General features: G+C 59.6%; 1 protein-coding gene across 2 annotated transcripts; it reads left to right on the top strand.

Annotated features, from left to right (window-relative positions):
• Positions 1 to 48: 48 nt before the first annotated feature.
• GRK2 (G protein-coupled receptor kinase 2) lies at positions 49 to 19,036 on the top strand. Of its 2 annotated transcripts, XM_025446055.3 has the most exons (21): positions 49 to 407; positions 10,213 to 10,289; positions 12,050 to 12,123; positions 12,235 to 12,336; positions 12,445 to 12,519; positions 12,646 to 12,707; positions 13,486 to 13,537; positions 13,853 to 13,944; positions 14,319 to 14,418; positions 14,514 to 14,592; positions 14,682 to 14,812; positions 15,085 to 15,179; positions 15,287 to 15,394; positions 15,595 to 15,661; positions 15,939 to 16,039; positions 16,575 to 16,641; positions 16,721 to 16,816; positions 16,969 to 17,131; positions 17,274 to 17,410; positions 17,528 to 17,641; positions 17,754 to 19,036. In XM_025446055.3, exons 1-21 carry the CDS (start codon positions 295 to 297, stop codon positions 17,916 to 17,918), a joined length of 2,070 nt encoding a protein of 689 aa, XP_025301840.1. In that variant the 5' UTR covers positions 49 to 294; the 3' UTR covers positions 17,919 to 19,036. The 2 variants fall into 2 exon arrangements, with proteins under 2 accessions (XP_025301840.1, XP_025301839.1); XM_025446054.1 differs by lacking the exon at positions 49 to 407 and having other exon boundaries at positions 17,531 to 17,641.
• Positions 19,037 to 21,729: the final 2,693 nt, after the last annotated feature.

Below are 21,729 nucleotides of genomic sequence, written 5' to 3'. Positions count from 1 at the left end.
CCGGAGGCGGCGGCGGCTCCGGGGCGCGGGCGGCGGCGGCGGCGGCGGTGGCGGCGGCGGCGGCGGCGGCGGCCCGACTGCAGTCCCGGCGGGAGCGGAGCGAGCCGGGGCCGGGCCCGAGCCGGCGCCATGGGGCGGCGCCGCCTGTGAGCCGCGGCGAGCGGAGCCGCGGGCGCCGAGCGGGGCCAGGCGGGCGGCGGCGCCCGAGGCCGACGGAGCGGCCGGGCCGGGCCGAGCGCGCCGAGCGGAGCGGAGCGGAGCGGAGCGGCGGGAGAGGCCGCCGCCGCCGCCAAGATGGCGGACCTGGAGGCGGTGCTGGCCGACGTGAGCTACCTGATGGCCATGGAGAAGAGCAAGGCCACGCCGGCCGCGCGCGCCAGCAAGAAGATCCTGCTGCCCGAGCCCAGGTGAGGCGGCCGCCGGCCGGGCCCGCGCCCGCTCCCCCTCCCCGAGCCCGCGGCCCAGGACCCCCGCCCCCGCTCCACCCCGTGCCCCGTGTCCAGCCTCCGCTCGGGGGTGGGCAGCCCCGACGGACCCCGGAGCCCCAGACCCGCTGCACCTGAACCCCGAGCGCCCGCCGCCCGGCCCCGGCCCCCGGCCCCCGGCCCCCGAGCCGTGCGGTGCCTCCTCGGCCCCGCGCCCCTGCCGTCCCCGCAGGGCCCCCTCCTCCGCCCGCCGCCGGCTACCTGGCCTGACTACATCACCATCCCTTTGCTCTCCCGACTCCCAGCACCCTGCCTTGGGCGCCGCTGCCCCCACCCCTAGCCCCCTCACAGCAAGTCTTCTCGGTCTCCCCCACCCTTCTGGTGGGTCACCGGCTGGAGTAGGGTTTGAGAGTGCCTTGGGGGCCAGGTTGGTGGTGGTGGGGAGCAGGGTGTGGTGTGTGCCCCAGCCCGGTGCGGGGGGGGGGGGGGGGCGGGGAGGCACCCACTACCCCTCTGTCGTCGAATTCCTCCCCTGGGGGCCCTGTATGTGGTGCCCTGTGGGTGCTGTTTGCCAGGGGACATCCCTGCACCTCTGCAGCAGCTGGACCACGGCTGCCACCTCTCTCTGAGACAACTGATGTCACTGCACCTGGTATCAAAGTTTAAACTGTTCAGGATGTAGGCACGTTCTGTTCAGGATATGGACCACTGCTGAGGCTTGTCCAGCATTTTATGGCTTCTAGAGTATTTTCTCATTGTTTGAGCCCCTTGGCAGCCTGTGAACAGATAGGACAGGTGCGGTTTTGTCTCCTTGGAACAGGTGGGGAAGCCGAAGCCCCAGATGTGGCTTGCCCAGTGTCCCAGGTAATCCAGGATGGTGCCCAGTCACCAGGTCAGGGCTTCTGGCTTCCACTTCCACATCATGTCTACCACTCAGGCCTGAGCCGGCGCCCGACCATTCTGCATGGGTGAGAGCTGTGTGCCCACTGTGATAGCTCATACCCGAGAGTTGGCATGCTGGAACCCTGGCTGGCCTGGGAACCTGGGCCTGTCCTCACTGCCGTGGTCGTGTCATGTGACTTCGGGCAAGTCCCTTCCTGTTTCTGAGCCTCAGTTTTCTCATCTGTGAAATGTGGATAGCATGAAATGGGGGTTGGGACCCTCTGGTGCCCTAAGTATTTGAGGCAGAGCCCAAAGCTGCAAGGAGTGCCATGCCTACCTCCCTGGCCCCCTTCTCTGTGCCCCTGTTCACTGGGTTTCGGATTGACTGAACACCAACCCTGGGAGAGGAAAATTGGTCTGCATTTTGAAAAGGCCGTTGAGGCCCCCCCCCCTCTTTTTTTTTCTAAGACATTTGCAATCAGATTTCTCAAAACAGGAACCAGGCTGACTGTCAGCTGGGGGCTGTCCAGGGAGCAGTGACAGTTAGAACAAAAAATGAGTTCAGAAATGACAAAGCCACGAGGGAGGAAGCACGGAGAGTCAACCTCTGGGACTCACAGCGGCTCTCTTTGGTGGCTGTGGCCTTGAGACCCTCCTGCAGGTTGGACTTCTACAAAGTGTCAGGCAGAGCGTTTTCTGGAACTCTCTGTGTTTGGGTAATCTCTCCCCAGAATGCATTGCTCCTGATGGGGCCCCGCCTTGGGTTGGCTCTGCAGGTGTTAGAACCCTGAGAAACGAGCTGTTCCTCTTTTCCTGTCCCTTTTACCATCTGTGGTAGTGATGGTGCTGATAGGAATGATGGTAGAAGTGATAATAATTTATTATTTATTATGACATCTGTCATCTCAATTGATCCAAAAACCAACCTGTGAGCTTGACAGGGCCATGCATTGCATGTAATAGTTGCTCAAGAAACGTCAGGACTATATGATGCCTGAAACGAGCCTGTGAGTCAGTTTTTGGGGAACAGCAGGAGACCCAGAGCCAGGTGCCATGGGTTCTCAAACAGAGTTACCATCCAGCAGCACAACATTGGATAGATTGCCCACATCTAAGAGATGGATAGAAGTTCTGGCAGTGCCTGTCAGTGAGCTAAGGCCAGGCCTCTTCTACTTCAGAGGACATGCCACCTTTTACTTTGTGCTTCACATACCCGGTGGGCTAGATGCCTCCTGCTCTGGAAGGTCACAATGACTGTTTCTCAGGTTTGCCTTCTGCTTCCCAGTTTGCAAAGCGGTTTTCACTCCATTTTATTCCTCTTGCAACTGTGGGAAAGCAGGCACAGCAGGTGGTATTCTCCCATTTAATATTTGAAGCAACCGAGGCTGGGGAAGGGGAGGAGGCTGAGTCCTAGAAGCAGGCTGGAATTTGAACTCAGGTCTCCGGACCCCACATGCCCCCATACGTGTCTACCCCCCCTCCGGCATCCCGTGTCCAGGGAACCACTATCTGGGCTCCGTGACCTCAGCCCCCTCTGCTGTCAGCTGCCCTGGTTCACGAGGCTCAGCACCCTGGCCCCTGCCATCTGGGACAGAACAGAGTTGCTCTGGCAAACCTGGTGCCTAGAGGAGGCAGCTCCTGCCTGGGGTTATGTCTTCCCCTCACCTGTGAGGTCGGGGTCAGGTAGAAAGGTCGTGGTCTATCCACGACAAGGTGCCATTTGGAGTTGTTCCTGCCTCGGGGTGGTCCATCTTGGCAGCCTCTCTGCAGCTGGCGCCCAGGCTGTGGCTTGGCCCAGAGCTGGGGGCTGGCATCAGCTCTGACTTTTCAGAGCTAGGAACAAGAGCTGGCAGGTAGGCACAGTGCCACTTCGAGTTGGCACGAGGTCCTCCCCTTCTGTCACCCTATAGAATCTGAGGAAACACACCCATTTCTCTGCTTTCTCATGGAGCGAGGCAGAGTCGTGTAGCCGGAAGCCAGAGGACCCGGCTTTGGATCCCGCTGGGACACCAGCACGGCTCTTTTCCTGACTGTGCCCGCCTCCCTTCCCAGTGGGGTGAAGCCAGGGGCCGGCTGCTCCCAGATGCCCTCTCAGTGCTCCCCCGGCTCTCGGGCCTGTGGTCTGTGCTTCTCCCTGAAGGAGCTGCTGTCTCCCTTCACCAGCAGCGGTCCTGTAATTACTGTCATTTGCTTAATATGACCACGGAGGCCGAGTGTAATTAATCTCTGGGCTCTTGGCTGAGGAGCCTAGCTTGGGCGGCCCCAGGAGATACCCCTGCCCTCCCTGGGGACAGTGGCAGCCCCAGCAGCAGATTGCCGGAGCCGGGTGCCTCTTGCAGCCTCTGATTTTCTTGGCTCTTTCCTGGTCCCTCCCCCACCATGGATTTCCTCCTTCCTGTCCTTTTCTGGCTTGCCTGTCTCCCAGACCCGGCCACTCTTCCTCTGCTTCTTCTTCATTCCTGTTAACTCTTTGCCTCCAGGACTTCCTGTCCTTGATTTGGGGTGGGGGGGAGAAGGGGTACAGGGGAAGGTTTCCTCCCTTCCTCCTCCACTTCTCCATCACCAGCAAAGCCCTGTTGTTCCCAGTCTTCCCTTACCCAGAACTTTCCACCCCAGTAGCAGCTCTTCTCCTCAGCTCCCAGCCCCCAAACAAGGTGATCCTTTCTGCAGTCAGCAGTTAGTCGTTCCCTCTGGGCCTTTGAAGCCCCTGCTCTTCCCAGGAATGGGTCTCTGGGACGTCTCTTCCCATTCGTTCTCCTTTCCAGAGCGCACGGTTTCACATTTTTGTCATTAAGTCGCTTGCTCGCCCTCCCGCCATTCCCTCAGTAAATGGATTTGAAGGGAGCGTGAGCATTACAGGTTGGAATCTGTGCAGGGGAATCTGGGCTCTGTCAAACCAGGAATAATGTGTCCTATTAATGCACGATCAATTCCTAGTAGTAAATTCCCGGTGACGTCAGGTGTAGGCACTCTGCAGCCGGCGTTTCCTCCCCGCCCCGGGCACCCAGGGGCTGCGTGCGCACGGCGGGTGCTTCCAGGATATTATGCTCCTGCCTTGGAACAAACAGCAAAAGCCAGGAATATGTGAGAATCTTTGAGGAACGCGCAGCCTCCATCACACCTGCCCCCTTCTTCCTGAGGCCCCGAGGGACCACTGTCCTCTGCTGGTTATATAAGACAGACTTGTGTTCTAGTTATCGCTAATCTGTTTCAAACAAGAGACCCTAAAAACGACCCATTTGGCTGCAGCTTTCTTCCAAAACAATAACATTCCTTCTCTGCATCACTGCCGCCTCAAAGAGTAGCATCTATGTGGGCAGAGGAGCAGGGTTGCAGAAGTGCGTTTTCTGGTGTTGAAGTGCTAGCAGCTCCATCTCTGAGTGGGGCTTTCTCGGACCCTGGAGGCCATCCAGGCCAGGGTGGGGGACAGCGTCTTCCTGGGAACCATGGGCCAAGGAGCCCTAGAACTTTGTTCTTGGTGCATTTTAGCATAATAGCAGTAAATTGCAGGGTGTGGTCCTCATGTTGTGCTAGTATAGAATCGGTGACATGTGACAAGGCTGCCAGTGTGCCCCCTTCCGCACATCCCGCAAGGAGCCACTTTGTGGCTGCCGCAGCGTTGGAAGCCTGGCTTGTTCCTTCAGATGCGTGTAGGGGGCTATGTGCGTGTGCTGCCTGGTGGGTGTCATCTTTTCTTCCCAGGGCCAGGGCTCCGGCTTTCCCCTGTTCTTGAGCTCTAAGGACACTGTGAGCCCCAGGGAGAGTCATTGAGAAATATTAATAAGAAGCCCCAGGGGACTTCCTCCTACTGCTGCCACCTCCGTGCCAGGTTTCCTGGAAATGCCACAGAGGAGCTGCAGCCACAGCCACAGCCTCTGCTCCACTGGCTTGTTAATTGGCCTTTCCCGGAGCATGGCTGTTCGAGGTGTGGCCGCACCAGACCCGCCAGGCCTGTGGCCCCCATGCCAGCTCACTCCATCCTGGGGTTTCATGACTCTGGCATCCCTGTCACACAGGAGCATAGGATCCAGGGCCCTAGCCTGGCAGGTGCTGGCCAAAGCTGCCCGTAGCCTGCGAGGCTCCCGGAAGCGATGCTGCCCGCTGCCCACAGCACTGGCAGGGGATGGAGGGAAAGGCAGCCGGGGCACGAGTCTGGGGTCCCCTGAGACCCTGCATCCAACGCCTGAAGAGGCTGAAGGGAGGCCCCTGCCTGGTGGGACAACTTTTCTCAGAGAGAGTTGGACGCTTTCTTGTTTTCTGGCCACTAATGCAGGGTGGGATGCTGTGCAAGCTGCTCAGCTTCTAGCCTAGATTTCTTCACCATCAAAACAAGTGTGTTTGCTTCTGACCCCTGCTTTCTCTCCCAGTCTACACACAAGCTACTGTCTTTGACCTTCTGTGGGAGTCACCTGTGAGGGCCCAGGTCAGCTCATCAGGCCTCTATGCCACACAGCAAGGGACCTTGCTTTTCTTCTGAAACACGTGGTTCCAGAAGCCACCGGAACTTCTCCCCCACAGCCCTCACTGCCTTCCTGTCACCCCTACCCGCACTCCGGGCTGGGAGGGAGGATGTGCCCTTTACCTCAGTGTCAGGCTTGGCCTGCTCCTCAGAGCAGCTGGTGCTGGAGAGAACAGCCCTGGCTGTAGGCAGCAGGGTCTGGCAGCTCCCTGTCATGGCAGGGCAGGTCCTCCTGCCAAGGGGCCCTTGCTACTCTCTTGGGGCAGGTATCAGGCTCTGCCACCTGCCCCCCCGCCCCCCCGCCCGGGCCCCTGCACCTGATCAGCGTGAGTGTGTGAGGCTGGTCTGTGAGAAGGGTCGCCTTGCAGCCCATTCACCTGACTCAGGAGGCCCCCTGGCCATATGTAGGCCGCACTCTCTCCATGCTTGGGAAGTGTGGAACAGAGTCCTGCACAAGACCCAGTAGCTTGGGATGGTGTTCTAGAAGAGGCACAGGTAGTGGAAACCCAGGAAGAGGGCTGCCCCCAGGAGGGGTCTTGAGCTGACAGCACTCGCAGCAAGGCTGACATCTTGGGACAGTCCTGCTGTGTCCTCAGGCTTTTTAAATGGCCAGCGTGGTGGTGGCAATTCAGCATTTTGTCGACATCCTCATTTCACAAATGAGGAAACTGGGCATTTAAAAGTTTGTGACCAGGCGTGGCCTCGAGGGAGGGAGGTTGAGGAGAGCCATTTGGAATTTGGGGCTGAGGCCCTTCTCCGGAGAGGCTGGGAGCCTTAGGGTCCTTCTGGCGGGAAAGATGCAGGCATTTGGTTCTCCTGACAACCCGGAGTTGATCTGGCAGCCATGTCCTCTGAGATATCGGCGTTGTTGGCCTGGGTGGGGGCAGGAATGCTGCTCTGGGCTGGTCGCCACTCTAGACTCCACCAGTATCTGGGAGCGGGTGTTGGAGACCAAGGTGACCCAGCCCAGGAGGCTGCCGCCACCTCCCATGCCAGCCTGTACTTGCCACCCTGGTGAGAGTATGTCCGTAACACATTTTTCTGACCTGCCAGCTCCCTCGGCTGCCAGCCCCACGAGAACAGACAGGAAACCCTAATGTTGTCGCTTTGGGGGCCTTCCATTCAACGGCTCTGCTCAGTCTGATCTCGTGTTTGGGGGGGGGGTGTTTATTTTATTTAGAAAACATTTTTTCTTTTCAAGGAAGACAGTGAAGTGCTGTGGGCTGGGAAGAGAGCTGTTACCATCCCATACAGCTTCAGAGGGGAGGCAAGGTCTGGCCACCTGGGCCCCACTTTCTGCTCTTTCCTGGGCTGAGCCCACAGCAGAGCCACCGGGATGGGAGAAGGCTGTGCCGCAGGCCGGCTCCCCAAGAAGCACCCATCCTGGCTCCCTCGTCTGCAGTCCCTGGTCAAGAGTGTAGTTCCCTAGCGACTCTAGTTCATAGCTGTTGTTGGGGCCGCCAAGGCCCATGGTGGGAAGTGGTGGGCATTCCCGTTGTATTGCCTTTACTAAGCTGGTGCCAGTCTCACTGGTTCCCAGGAAGCCAGTTTGGGGCTCAGGAGGGCTTCCCGGTGCCTATCGCACGGGTCATGCCCAGCTGGCTACTGGGGGTCACCCTTCACAGGCTGCAGTCACTTTGCCTGTCACCCACCTATCTGGGCATCCCTCCTTACCGCAACTGACCACGATCTGACCATTCGCCTCCATGGAGGATTGATGTTTGTGATATCTTTTCCCACTTTATTACTTTGTCCAGAATTGTCCCAAAGCACAGAATTGGGTGCAGGCATGGAGTGCCAATAGCTGAACCAAGGGGTGGTGAGGATCCAGCCTTCCTGGTCCACTTCCCAGGGAAATTCAGCCATTTGGCCCTTCCAGGGTTCCCAAGGCCCCGAGGCCCTAACTCTTGGCTGCTGGGCCTTTGCTGCCTTGCACTGGGCCCTTGCTCTTGTGCCGCACCCTGGCCCACCCCTGCCTGGTACCACTGCCCTCCAAAACGGAGGTCTTGCATGCTCCCTCGCAGGGAGAGGAACTGTAGGGCTCCAGTCTCTGATCTGGAGGCCCCAGGGCAGGTTTTTCAAGCTTCTGCCGTGTGTGAAGCACAGAGCGGGCCTTGGAATCCAGCCTTGCTTCTTGAGTGCCTGTGAGTCCCAGGGGACTGCAGAGATGTTCTTGCTGGAGGCTGGTGGGTGTGAGCCAGTGTGTGCCAGCATCGGGCATTGGTGAGGGCCACATGCTGTCCTTGGAGGCTCTGCATATTGCCTGGAGCCATCTTTGCTTTCCCCAGGGGAACCAGCTCTGAAGTGGCAGCAAGGGGCCACTGAGCCACTGGCCCTCAGCCAGGAACTCTACTCTCATTGGCTGGAGTCAGAGGATGGGGACATAGGACAGCAGTCCTGGTCATTAGCACCTGTCTTCCTGTTAGCGACAGGTTTTGGAGGAGGTCATGGCATCTTCCAGCTTTCAAGGGTGGGGGTGCAGGGGAGGGAGTCACTGTTTAAGGACCTTGCTTACAATAGCTCTGAATGTTCCCGTTACATTGTGTGGCTCAAACTGGAACAGCGGCTTGGGAGAGCTGGAGCCTGGGCTTCCACCCAAACCATCGTAGAAGGAGAGTGCTGAGCAGAAAGGGCAGGGGTCCCCCAGAGGCTGGGCAGCATTCATTGACAGCACTGGCCCTGCCCCTGCTAGGAGCCCTCTCACCTCGGGCACCTCTTCATGGGCAGAACTTAGGCCGGCCTGGCCTGCCATCGGCTGGCCCAGTCAGTTCTGCTTACTTGATGGCTTGAGCCTGCTCCCACCCACCCTGTTTCTTTCCCTCTTTATTGGTCATCCCCCGTGTGTTGTCATCACCTGGGCTTCCTCCTCTGGTGCCTCTAGTAGACTGTCTGCCCTGGACCAAGCTCCTCAAATGTCCTCTGCCGAGTTCCCTCCTGCCTGACAGCCTCTTGCTCACCCTTGGCTTGGTCTTCCCCTGCTTGTCCCCACATCCACCCATCTGCCCTGGGCTTTGCCACCTGTTGACATCTGGTTTGCACTGAGGAACCCAGTGAAGTTCCTCCTCCACACAGCCTCTCCTGACAGTCCAGAATATTCTTCCCTTCCTGCATGGCTCCCATCAGGCTTTGACACACACTGTCTGATGTCTTAGAACCACAGATGTAGAAATTGGGCCCTGAGAGGGACTGCCTGGAGGGCAGGGGTCCATGGAACCTTCTAGTCAATGATGTCCAGCAGGCCTTGGTGGATCCGCGTTGGGCTCCAGAGGGATGCAGTGAGGCGGGGGTGCAGAGCCCAGACTTTCTTATACTGGTCCTCGCCAGTTGCAGTGTCTTTTATCAGCGGCCCCACATATCCTACAGGCCGTGTGAGCATTGCACAGGCTCAGGTGTGCCTGCCCAGCATGGTCCTCAGTATAGGGCTGGGAGTGTTTGTCAGGAGCCCGGGCTCATGAAGGCCAGAATGATTACAGCTAGCCATCATGACAGGCACTGGTGGGGCTGGACCACAGTGGCCCAGGAAGGTGTAGGAGGGGGCAGCAAGGTGTGTCTGAGGCATGAAGGATAGCCCCATGCTACTTGCCCAGATAGCTTAGTGTTGAGGGTGAGCTCTTCTGGTGGGGAGTGCTGGGTGGTCATGTTGGCCAGCCGCTCCCCTGCTGCCCTCCCAAGTAACCCAGGGGTAGGGGGCACATTTTTAAATCAGATGTTAGGGACACAGGAACTGAGGCTTGGCTTTTATTTTGTTTTTACTAGGTAAAAAACTTGAGCTAAGATTCACATAACATAAAAGTCATCATTTTAAAGTGTCCAATCCAGGGGGCTTTTGTATGTTCTCTGTGTTGTGCCACCTGTGCCCTACCTCATTCTAGAACATTTCCATCATCCTAAATAGAAACCCCATACCTATCACTCCTCTTCTCTCCCCTGGCCCCTGGCCTCCACTAATCTGCTCTCTGTGTCTGTAGATTTGCCTGGTCTGGTCACGCGATTAAGTGGAGTCATAGAACTTGGGGCCTCTTGTAACTCTTTTTTTTTTTTTTTTTTTCCACTTAGCCTGCTCAGGCTCATCTGTGTGGTAGCATTTCCATGTATCAGTGCTTCATCCCACTTTATGGCCAAGCAGTAGTATATGGTAAAGATAGGCCCATTTTGGTTACCCATCATCTGCTAATGGTGAGGCCTAGCTTTTGAGGCTTGGCCAGGTTTCTGAAGCCAGCATGAGGCAGTACCGGGACCAAACTCCTGAGCAGCCACCTGCTGGCCACCCAAGCTTTTAGGGACAGAGCCTGAGTGGGAAGGCCCTGGCTGGTGGTTGCCTTCCCAGAGGGAGCAGTGACACTCTGGATTCCGGGAGAGGAAGTAGCGGGCATCCAGGGCAGCGGGGCCAGCAGGCCTGGCAGGAGCCATGGGGGCTCTGGCTCACCAAGGCCCCCCCATTTTCAGCATCCGCAGTGTCATGCAGAAGTACCTGGAGGACCGGGGCGAGGTGACCTTTGAGAAGATCTTCTCCCAGAAGCTGGGTGAGTCCATGAGGAGCTCTGCCAGCCTCAAGGGCTTCCCACCACTGTCCAGCTTCCTGGGCCCTGGGAGGCAGGGGCTGCTTTCCTGACCCCACCCCAGCTGGCTGGCCTCCCGTCCTCTCTCCCTGGAGGTCTGGCCTCCCGAGCCGATGGGGCAGGGCACCAGCGAGCACCCCACCTCCCAGGATGGCAGCAAGGCTGCTAGGGCCGTGACCCTTTGGGCCTCCCAGCCCCTGGCTGCCGGCCCTGGGAGCCCTGTGAAGGGGGGTGGGGGCCCAGCAGTCTTCCAGGGCTGCCGGGGAAGTTCCTCCTTGGGGTTTTTGTTTTTGAGAGTTGCAGCTTCCCCTTGGCCCAGGCACAGCTGCTCTGGGCCGTTGGTAGAACTGACAGGAAGGGGCGGGGCCCTTCCTGTGGCGCCTGCCAGAGCTGTGGTCGCCACCCCCTCCCCCATGGGCCCTCTTTGTGAGCAACCTGCTTTGGCCGGCCCCTCCGATCCTCCTCCTCCAGTGCCCTTGTTTTACTAGTATCTGGACTGCGGACCTGGCCCACAGGGCAGGATTGGGTTGGGGTGGATCCCAGGGAAGCAGCCTTCAGACACACAGGGCTCTGATCTGGCCTTCTAGAGAGCAGGATCTCAGCTCTGAAATGGGAGTGGCCTGGCCTGGCCTGGCCTGGCCAGATCAGGCACTGGAGATCAGTCTTGGGGAGTCAGTATATCATGAAACATAGTTTGGGTCCCTGGCTTGTGCTGTGTGACCTTGGGCACATCACTTCACATCTCTGAGCTTGTTGGTGTCCTTACCTGGGAATTAGGAATCAGATGCCCTGCTGCTCAGGTCTGTTGGAAGGCTAGATGAGATGACCTCAGTGAAAGCCCCTTGCCCACTGGGAAACCCAGGTCACAAGTTACTCAAAGGCCAGGCCACCTTTACCAGAGGTGATGGCTGTGTGCTCTGGTAGAGGTGCCCAGACAGTGCCCCCAAAGAGGCATGGAAGCCACCCAACATAAGCCTGGTCACCCATGTCAGGCTGGAGGGAGTGGGAACTGCTCTTACCTCTGTTTTGAACCTCCAGGGCTGCTCTGGGGCCAGGCCTCAGGCCCCCATTACCTGGAAGGGGTGAGGCCTGGCCTGCCCGGGGTGGTGGGGGTCTTATTCCTGGGAGCCCTTCCCCCAGCTCGTCCTACCTCTTACCATCACCAGTGGCCTTATGCCCTTCAAGGTGCCACCCCCGGCCTGTCTTTCCCAGGACCTGCCATCGCAGAAGAGCCCCAGGTTCTACTCAGGCCCACCTGTCAGGCCTCCCTAAAGTCTGTTTCTATAACTTTTTCTCAGGGCTGCTGTGAAAAGCAGCCAGATGTGGAGGGGGCATGATATGGGAGGGGGTCCAGGAAGAGGGGCGTGTGCCCCCTGGGAAGCCACTCGGCCTGCCCCAGTGCGGGTGCTGCCCTCAAGCAGCAGGTCCAGGCCCTGGAGCCAGTCAGCCCCAAGCCTTTGCTTCACTTGCGTGCCCATCACATTCCAGCCACCGCCTGACAAAGTAGATTCTGGGATGGCTAGAGACACGGGCACTCCTTACCCCAGAGTTGAGAATCTTCAGTTGGTGGCAGCTTTTAAGGCCGCCTTGCCCAGTCCCTGCCTGGGGCAGAAACCACCTCTACCTCCTCCTTCGGGCTCAGGAGGGCCCAAGCCCATGCTGCCCACCATGATGGAAGACCTCAGGGGGTGGGCCTCTGTGTGACCTGACACCCCGGCTTTCAGGGTACATGCTCTTCCGAGACTTCTGCCTGAAACACCTCGAGGAGGCCAAGCCCTTGGTGGAGTTCTACGAGGAGGTAAGGCCCAGCTGCCTGGAGAGAGGGGAGGAGGTTGGGCTGTTTTCATTGAATCTGCAAGATGCCTGGCGTTGGAGCCTTCATGCCACCTGTGGGGATGTTGTCCTCTAGATCAAGAAATATGAGAAGCTGGAGACAGAAGAAGAACGCTTGGCTCGCAGCCGGGAGGTCTTCGACACCTATATCATGAAGGAGCTGCTGGCCTGCTCACATGTGAGTGTCCTTAGGCCTAGACCCAGGTGCTGGCCCAGACTGGCCTGGGTGTTGGGGTGGAAAGAAAGGACCCTGCAGAGAATTCACAACCACCTCTGTCTTTTCCAGCCCTTCTCCAAAAGTGCCACCGAGCACGTCCAGGGCCACCTGGTAAAGAAACAGGTGCCTCCAGATCTCTTCCAGGTGTGTACTGGGCTTATTCCCTACTACTTCCTGGCCCAGCCAGGGGCATCCTTGGGCAGCTGAGGTCACAGAGTCTGGTCAGCTTTTAGTCTGGCTCAGTTACCAAACCCCAGCTTCTTCCCTCAGCCATACATCGAAGAAATTTGTCAGAACCTCCGAGGGGATGTATTCCAGAAATTCATTGAGAGGTGAGAGCGGGACACGTGTAAGAGGGGAAGGGGAGGAGGAGGCTACTGTGAGAGGGGTGTGGATGGTGTGTGGGAGAGAAGCCAGCCTGCTTCAGCCAGGGGCACTCGGGTACCTGGCCCACTCACGGCCCTGTGCAACATTCCTCAGGTCAGACAGGCTCCCAGCCATCACCTTCTCCACACTCCTGCCCTGCCTTTTTTAGCACCAGGCATCTCCGAGCCTGTCCCAGGCGATTCTCCAGGGAGTGAGGGACCACCTAGTCCACCTTCCTTCTCGTGGACTGTTTAGCACCTTGCTGGGCCCACCTAGGATGAGAAGCATCAGGGTGACGGTTGAGGTGGACACAAAGGGGCACACTGTTCTCTGCTATGGCCCTCATGGCCAGAGCTGGCCTGGTGGGTGGGAGTTGTAGGCCGATTTCAGCTTGATGTCAAGAACAGCTTTCTTAGAGTCCCAGCTGCCCAGCCGTGGAGTGAGAGCTTCAGGCGAGTGAGTGCTGTGCCACTGGAGGCATGCAAGCAGGGGTGGGATGGGCATTGTTAGAGATGGGGTAGCCAGAAGTCTGGAACAGACTGGAGGACCTCTTCTTTAAGCTTATCTGAAACCCAGAGGCAGGTGGCCAGGCCCCACTTGGGCAAGCACTCTTCCCGTGTAGTCCCAGAGAGGACACTGAGGCTCGGGACCCCAGGCGATAGAATGATATGGAGTAGGCTTGCACCTAGCATCATTTTGCCTGATTCCTGAGTCTCATTGGAGTCTGGTGTTCTGTTCTTACAGTGATAAATTCACACGATTTTGCCAGTGGAAGAATGTGGAGCTCAACATCCATGTGAGTGGGCCGGTGGGCATGAAGGACTGTGCTCCCTCCCTGCTGCCCTCCCTAGAGGGCCAGGCGCCAAGGCTCGGTTGGGGCCGGGGAGGTCCAGGGAGTCTGCCCTTCAGCCCCTAAGACAGTGGCTGTGGGGTCAGTGCCAGAATCCTAGAGGGGGGTGGCTCAGGGCAGGTAAGTGCATGGGGTGGATGACCCTGCATATGGGGACTCCTGCCCCCCAGCATGGGACTGGCCCCCTGCTGCCTGGGTGTCTCTGCCCAGTGGCAGGGCCCGGGCAGCCCACAGTGACGCCTATTGTTGCCACCCCCACAGCTGACCATGAACGACTTTAGCGTGCACCGCATCATCGGGCGAGGGGGCTTCGGCGAGGTCTATGGGTGCCGGAAGGCCGACACGGGCAAGATGTGAGCACCGGCTCACAGTGTCGAGTGGGATGCCTGAGGGAGGGGAGGGCCCCCTGGGATGTCAATGGGGACCGGGGGCCCCCAGGTACTGAGTGAGCAGACCTCTGCAGAGGGTGACTGTTCCCTTCCATCCTGTCTTTGTGCTGCTACGCATCCCGCAGGCCCCCAGAGCCCCTGACTCCCCAGCACCTGCTCCTGCCCTCTCTCCCTCTTGACTCTGATGTGTCTTATGCTTGTCACGCAGTGTCTAGTCTTCACTACAGGAGCCCTGAGGCCTGCCCCCCCACCTCTGCTGCCCCCCCAAATGCAGCCCTGGGCTCTGAAGGTCCGGCTGGGCTGATTAACTGACCAGCACCCTCCCCCTTCCCCACCAGGTATGCCATGAAGTGTCTGGATAAGAAACGCATCAAGATGAAGCAGGGGGAGACCCTGGCCTTGAACGAGCGCATCATGCTATCCCTTGTCAGCACTGGGGTGAGCCAGGAGGGCTCAGGCTGGTTACTTGCTGCAGCCTTTGGTTCCGGAACCAGGTGCAGCCTCTGCTGACCTCCCCTCCTATGTCCTCCTAGGACTGCCCGTTCATTGTCTGCATGTCCTACGCATTCCACACGCCGGACAAGCTCAGCTTCATTCTCGATCTCATGAACGGTGAGTGTGTGGCCTGGCCCCAGTTGGACCATGGGGCTGGGGGCTGGGCCCAGGAGCTGAGTGCCACCCTGCGGGGCTGTCTTCTTCAGGTGGGGACCTGCACTACCACCTGTCCCAGCACGGGGTTTTCTCTGAGGCCGATATGCGCTTCTATGCTGCCGAGATCATCCTGGGCCTGGAGCACATGCATAACCGCTTCGTGGTCTATCGGGACCTGAAGGTAAGGCTCTGGCCCCATCAGCCCCTCAGCACACCTGGCAGGGGGCATTCGGGGACCTGGCCAGCTGCTGCCTTCCTTCCCTCCCTACCACCAAGCCATTTTCTAGATTCACATTGTCATTGGGGGAAGGAGGAAAAGACCCCCCACTCCCGGGGCTTTGCCCCTGGACCCCCTAACTCTCAAGAATGAGGATGGTAACCCAGGCAGCATCTTGCCTGTCCAGACCCTATCCTGAGCCACCCCAGAGGCAGCTCACTAGGCTTCCTCCACAGCCAGCCAACATCCTTCTGGACGAGCATGGCCACGTGCGCATCTCAGACCTGGGCCTGGCCTGTGACTTCTCCAAGAAGAAGCCCCACGCCAGCGTGTGAGTGCCCAGCCCCCTCCCTCCTACACTCACACACACACACACACACACACAAATACACACAATCCACCAGGCCCACTCACGGCCTCGCCTCCTTACTTCCATAGGGGCACCCACGGGTACATGGCCCCCGAGGTCCTACAGAAGGGTGTGGCTTACGATAGCAGTGCTGACTGGTTTTCCCTGGGCTGCATGCTTTTCAAGTTGCTGCGGGGGTAAGTGGGCCTTCCCAGGCAGGTGGGTGGGAGGGAATGGAGAGGAGTTCTTTCCTTGTCCAGGTTAGAGGCCTAGGGGAGGGGAGCATACAGTGGCCTGAGTATTAGGGTGGCACCATCCCTGGGTTTCAGTGAAGATCATTGTGGCTGCCTGCCTCAATTTCCCCATTCCTGTCCTCTGACTGCATGTGTCTTCCCAGGCACAGCCCCTTCCGGCAGCACAAGACCAAAGATAAGCATGAGATCGATCGCATGACGTTGACAATGGTGAGTGTAGGGAGGCTGGGTGGAGTCCTTGGGGGGCTGTGGTGGGGCTGGGGTCTCCTGTGTGTGTTAGGGTTGTGGACTCTTGGTTCTTACCAACTAACAACAAATTCGGGCCACTCATCCTTACTCTGGCCTCCTGCCCCAGAGGCTCCCCATCCCTGTGTTGTCAGAACAAACATGCCTGCTGGGGTGAGTGAGGAAGCTATGCCCTGTCTCTTTCTGTGCTGGGGGCCAAGACTCCTCTTGGGCCCCTGCCAACGTCTGCTCCTCCCTGCAGGCTGTGGAGCTGCCTGACTCCTTCTCCCCTGAACTCCGTTCCTTGCTGGAGGGGTTGCTGCAGAGGGATGTCAACCGGAGACTAGGCTGCCTGGGCCGAGGGTGAGTGCCCAGAACCAGGGCCACAGTCCCAGGCTCTTCCTCCCTGCTAGGGTCATGTGGGCATGCTGCTAGGCCAGCCTGAGGATGAGGGCCATGTCCTGTTGCTGGAGCCCCCTCCTGGTGCCAGCTGCCTTCCAGGGGCTCACAGGGTGGGACATAACCAGCCCCTTCCAGTGTTCTCAGGGGGATGGCTGCCTGGGGTTGCAGCTGCTGGAGCTGGCTGGGACCAGCTTCCAGAAAAGCCCCTGCAACAAAGATGGTGATGATAATGATGCTGACAAGAACCTTTTATGTTTATTAAACATTTACTAAGTGCTGGGCATGATGTTGTAAGATTTACAAATATGAAAACTCACAAGAGCCCTATGATGTGGGAACTGTTGGTCTCCTCATCTTAGAGATGAGGAAACAGGCCGAGGTTTAAGGAACTTGCCCAAGGTGACAGCAAGAGAATGGTCGCCCTGGGAGTTAGCCTGGGCCCCCTGCTCCAGCACCCAGACTTAGCCCCAGCTTCCTGACCCGCGTCTTCCCACAGGGCTCAGGAGGTGAAGGAGAGCCCATTCTTCCGCTCCCTGGACTGGCAGATGGTCTTCTTACAGAAGGTACCGGCCTGGGTCGGGGCCAGGTGGGCACCCTGGAGCCCCTGCCCGGTGCTGATGCCCAGCCTTTGTTTTGCTGCAGTACCCTCCCCCGCTGATCCCCCCTCGAGGGGAGGTGAATGCTGCTGATGCCTTCGACATTGGTTCCTTTGATGAGGAGGACACAAAAGGAATCAAGGTACAGGGGTGCCCCGGCCTCTCCCACCTGAGCCCTGATCCTGGCCTGCAGGGCTCTTGTCGGCTGCTGGGCCTCAGGCCCCTGCCCAAACATGCCTTGGCTCGGGGTGGGCAGGCCTATGGCTGATGGATGGTCCTGTCTGCTCCCCGAAGTTGCTGGACAGTGACCAGGAACTCTACCGCAACTTTCCCCTCACCATCTCCGAGCGGTGGCAGCAGGAAGTGGCAGAGACAGTCTTTGACACCATCAATGCTGAGACGGACCGAATGGAGGCCCGCAAGAAAACCAAAAATAAGCAGTTGGGCCATGAGGAAGGTGAGGTTGCCCGCTGCTCGCTTTAGAGTGGAGAAATAGGCTCCAATTTCAGGAAGCCACTGGAGCTCACGGCCAGAGTGGCCGAACCAGGATTCCGACCCGGCCGGCCTGGCTGAGTCCACCTCTCCCTGTCTCGTGTCAGACTATGCCCTGGGCAAGGACTGCATCATGCACGGCTACATGTCCAAGATGGGCAACCCCTTTCTGACTCAGTGGCAGCGGCGGTACTTCTACCTGTTCCCCAACCGGCTGGAGTGGCGGGGCGAGGGCGAGGCCCCGGTAAGAAGAAGGCTGGGGTTGGGGAGCGCAGAGAGGATGGCGGGGAGGGGGGCTGGCTGGCCTGTCCTGTGCCCTCACCGCCCCGCCCTGCCCCGCCCGGCCCCTCCCACCCCGCAGCAGAGCCTGCTGACCATGGAGGAGATCCAGTCCGTGGAGGAGACTCAGATCAAGGAGCGCAAGTGCCTCCTTCTCAAGATCCGAGGCGGAAAACAATTCGTGCTGCAGTGCGATGTGAGTGGGGCCAGGGGCCAGTCGGTGGGGGCAGACTGGGACCAGAGCCTCAGGGTGCCCTGGGGAGCACTCCGGCCTGACACCCAGCCCCCTGCCCCTGGGTGCCCTGCAGAGCGACCCCGAGCTGGTGCAGTGGAAGAAGGAGCTGCGCGATGCCTACCGCGAGGCCCAGCAGCTCGTGCAGCGCGTGCCCAAGATGAAGAACAAGCCACGCTCACCCGTCGTGGAGCTGAGCAAGGTGCCGCTCGTCCAGCGTGGCAGTGCCAATGGCCTCTGACCCGCCCACCCGCCTTTTATAAACCTCTAATTTATTTTGTCGAATTTTTATTATTTGTTTTCCCGCAAAGCGGAAAAGGTTTTATTTTGTAATTATTGTGATTTCCTGTGGCCCCAGCCTGGCCCAGCCCCCAGGGGGGGCCCGCTTGCCTTGGCTCCTGCCGCCACCAACCCAGCCACTGTCCAGCTGCCCTTAGCCCTGCCCCTCCAGGGGCCTCCCCTCCTGGTGTCTTCGTGTGGAGAGGAGACCGGCCGCCCGGCAGCCCTCCTGGCCCTTCCCCAGGGATGATACCACACTGAGCTGTGCCCCCTCAGGCCCTGGGCCGTGCTCTGAGGGTGGCCTGGTGCCCCCTACTCCAGGGGAGGCTGCAGCACAGGGATAGTACTTGAATTTTCCCACCGCAGCCCCTCCTGCGACAGGGGCATAGTCTTGCACTGTCGTGTCCTCCAGCCACTTGGTGAAGGAGGGGCCCAGTATCTCCCCGACCCCAGGGCCAAGCAGCAGTGACTTGAGCTCTGGTGCCCTTGCTCGGGAAGAACCCCTGTGTCACTGGCTGCCTCCGTTCCCACAGTTCCCTGGACGCTGAGGGGCTCGGCCAGGAGGGTGGCATTGGCAGCAAGTCCCGCTGCCTTCCCTGCAGTACCCCTTTCCTCCACCCCAAGCGCCCGGGCTCAGGGACCACAGAAAGGCAGCTGTGGATTGTGTTACACTGGCCTTGCCTGGCCCCAAGGTCCCCTGCCCCCTGGGCCAGGCCAGGCCTTGTATGCCTGGGACCATGGGGGACCAGCCTGGACAGGCCGGGCAGCACAGCGAGAGGAGCCAGGTGGGGCCAGCTCTCGCCACCCCTGGCTGGTCAGTGTGCCTCCCGGGCTGTCCAGCCCCATAGCCCCACGTCCCGTTCATGCCACTGCCCACAGGGTGCCATCCTGCCCGCCGCATGCCCCCTTGTGCCAGTCGCGCTGCCGTGTGTGGTGTCGCGCCCTCTCCCCCTGGGGCTGGGTTGGCACACCCTCCCCTCCCATCTACTCACCCCCTGGGGTGTTCCTTTGCCGATTTTTGAATGTGATTTTAAAGAGTGGAAAATGAGACTATGCGTTTTTATAAAAAATGGTGCCTGACTTGGCTGTGTCCGATTCTTTTGTGCCCAGTGACCATTTTCAGCTACCACTGGGCTGGGGCCCCTAGGAAAGAGGGTCTTGGTGGCACCAGCTCCCTTCCATTGCCACAGCAGGCATCCGGGGCCAGCCTGCCCTGGCCCATTCCCTCTCTGGGGTGGGGCAAGGGGCTCCACTCTCCTCCCACCCCACCAGCTCATCCTCCCACCCTCAGGGAGCAGAAGGGGTCTTCTGCCCACTGTCCAGGGAAGCAGAGAGAGGTGCCTGCAGTTCAGTGCCTGGTGTTGCATTTGGACTGACTGAGCAAGCACCCCGGCTCACCAGGCACTGTGCTGAGGACACCCTCCAGGCAGTCAGACAACCACCTCTGCCCTTGGGGTCACACAGCAGCCTCTGAGCTCTTGGACCTCTCTGGCTTTAGCCTCCTCTCTTGCCTTGCTGCACCATCCCCAGGAAGGGTCCGGAGGGCCTGAGGGATGCCCCAGCATTGGGCCGCTACCTGGAGGCTCTGATCAACTTCATTTCCCCTATGTCCTTGCCCTTCAGGCCCTCTGTGGGTGATGTCTGTTGCTGTCCATTCCATGCAGGAGGGGCCTCTACATGCAGAGCACAGCATGGCAGGGGGAAAAGGAAGGCTGCTGAGGGTGGGATGCTCTGGGGGTAGTGGCTGAGTCTTGGGAAGGAAAGCCCTTTGAGCTGGGCCCACAGCACTGGGGTGGGGAGTTGCAGTAGATGTTCCTCATGCAGGGAATGGCCAGGCAGTCAGGAGTGGCTCAGTTAGGAGCTCTGTGGGAAGGAGCCAGCCTGGGAGGCCCTGGACACCAGGCTGAACCTGGCGCAGAGCCCAGGGCGTACTCAGTGACAAAGATGAAAATGGACATGGGGTCTGTACTTGGATAGGCTCTGGGAAGTGCCTGAAGGCTCTGGACAGGCTGGGTGATGGGGCCGGCTATAGAACAAGTCGCCGATAAACATGCTGATGCATGGAGGAAGGCAAAGGATAGGAGGCAGGGAGACAGGTTAGGGGCCACTGCTTCTGTCCAGGGAAGAAATGCAAAGAGAGGCCAGCTGGGAAGAACACAGTCCACCAAGAATGGGCCACACCTGGAGACAAGAAAGAGGTAGGAGTCCCAAGAGGGCGCACAGCGAGTTCTATAGCACATTCAGAATCGGGACAGCCAGGGAGTGCAGCCTGGGGGAAAGGGTGAATGTGACCAAATCTGATTGTAGGTAATGCTAATGGGATAGCATGGGATACCAGGCACACAGATGTCCCAGAGGCAGCTAAAATGCAGTCCTGGGGGTGGCACAACAGGCTTTTAGGCAGGGGGTGCGGGGAGCCCTACTTTGGGGCTGGAGAGGGAGATGGGGTTCTGGAAGAGGGTTGAGAAGACAAGGGAATTAGGATTCACCCTGGTGGAGAGTTGTATTCAAGACTGCAGAAGTCAAGAGGGGTGGGGCCTGAGAAAGTGTCCTTAGATTTGGGTTGAAGGAGCTGGAGGAGGGGAGAGCCCTTTTCAAGGAAGGTGGAGGCTTGCGAAGGCTGCAGTGGGCTAGGGTGGCCGGGTGTCCAGCTCTGGACATTAGGAGGCCTTCGAGCTGCAATAGAGCCAAGGACATCACAGTGACCTGAGGACACCACAGGTAGAAGTGGCACAGTAACCCCAGACACCCCACCTGGCCACAGTGAGAGGGCAGGGTGAAAATGCTTGCCCAGAGATTCGGCTCAAACTTCTAGATCAAAATACAGTTAGTCATTCTACAAATAGGGAGACCCAGGTAGAGGGCCAACCTTGGCCCAGCCTCGCGGCTGCCTCACCACCCAGCACCACCAGACCCCAGGCTGAGGCCAGAGTAACAAGGACCACAGAGCTCAGGCGCCTGAGGCCTGCACCCTAGTTCCGGTGTGGGTGGAGGGGCTGGCCCGGATTTCGAAACTCCTTCCTCTCCCGACACTGGCAGCAAAGTGCGGCCTCTGCAAAAGGGATCTGTGCGGTGGGTGCAGGCAGCCGTTGCCGGCGGCAGGTCCGCTGGGAGACGTCTGCCTCCAGCCGGGCGCGGGGCCCCGCCCCCAATGCTCCCATCCGACTCCAGGGACCGGGCAGAGCCGTCTCCTCAGCGCTGGGCCCAGCTCGTGCCGAGGCGACCGCCAGACACCGGCCCAGGTCGCTGGGGAAGGTGCTTTATGCTAAGCTTGGCCAACATTTAGGGACGTCTTAGAAGTGCTGGGAAGGGGAGCCAGGGTCCCGCCTCATCTGCTCTCAGAGGATGGTCGGCAGCCGCGAGGCCTGGGGCACGCCTGGGACAGGAAGTCCGGGGCACAGGAGCCTGGCTGCGGGGGAAACGCGGATAACCCGAGGGAAGCCGGACCGTGGCCCTCGGAGCACGCACGCGCACCCGCGCGCTCGTCCCAGGGGCCCAGGCTCCGCCCCTGGCTGAACCCCGCCCCGCCCCCGGACTCCCTCCTTCCTTTTCCGGACCCGCCAGCAGGGGTATGCGCTGGGCCTGGGGCGCCCCCTGCAGGCTGCGAGAGGATCCGGTGCCAGGACCCGCCCAGCAGACCGCCCCCCGGCCGACCCAAGCGCGGCTGCAGCCGGGGTCCCCGGGACGCGGTCCCCCGCTCCTTCCCCGGCGCGCGTAGTTCCCAAGGCGACTAAGCGGCGCCCGTCGCCCGGCCCCCCTCGTCCGGCCCCCAG

Source organism: Canis lupus, chromosome 18 (assembly GCF_003254725.2).
Source record: "Canis lupus dingo isolate Sandy chromosome 18, ASM325472v2, whole genome shotgun sequence".
In the NCBI taxonomy this organism is placed as follows: domain Eukaryota; kingdom Metazoa; phylum Chordata; class Mammalia; order Carnivora; family Canidae; genus Canis; species Canis lupus.
This window is presented reverse-complemented; position numbering and strand designations above follow the sequence as displayed.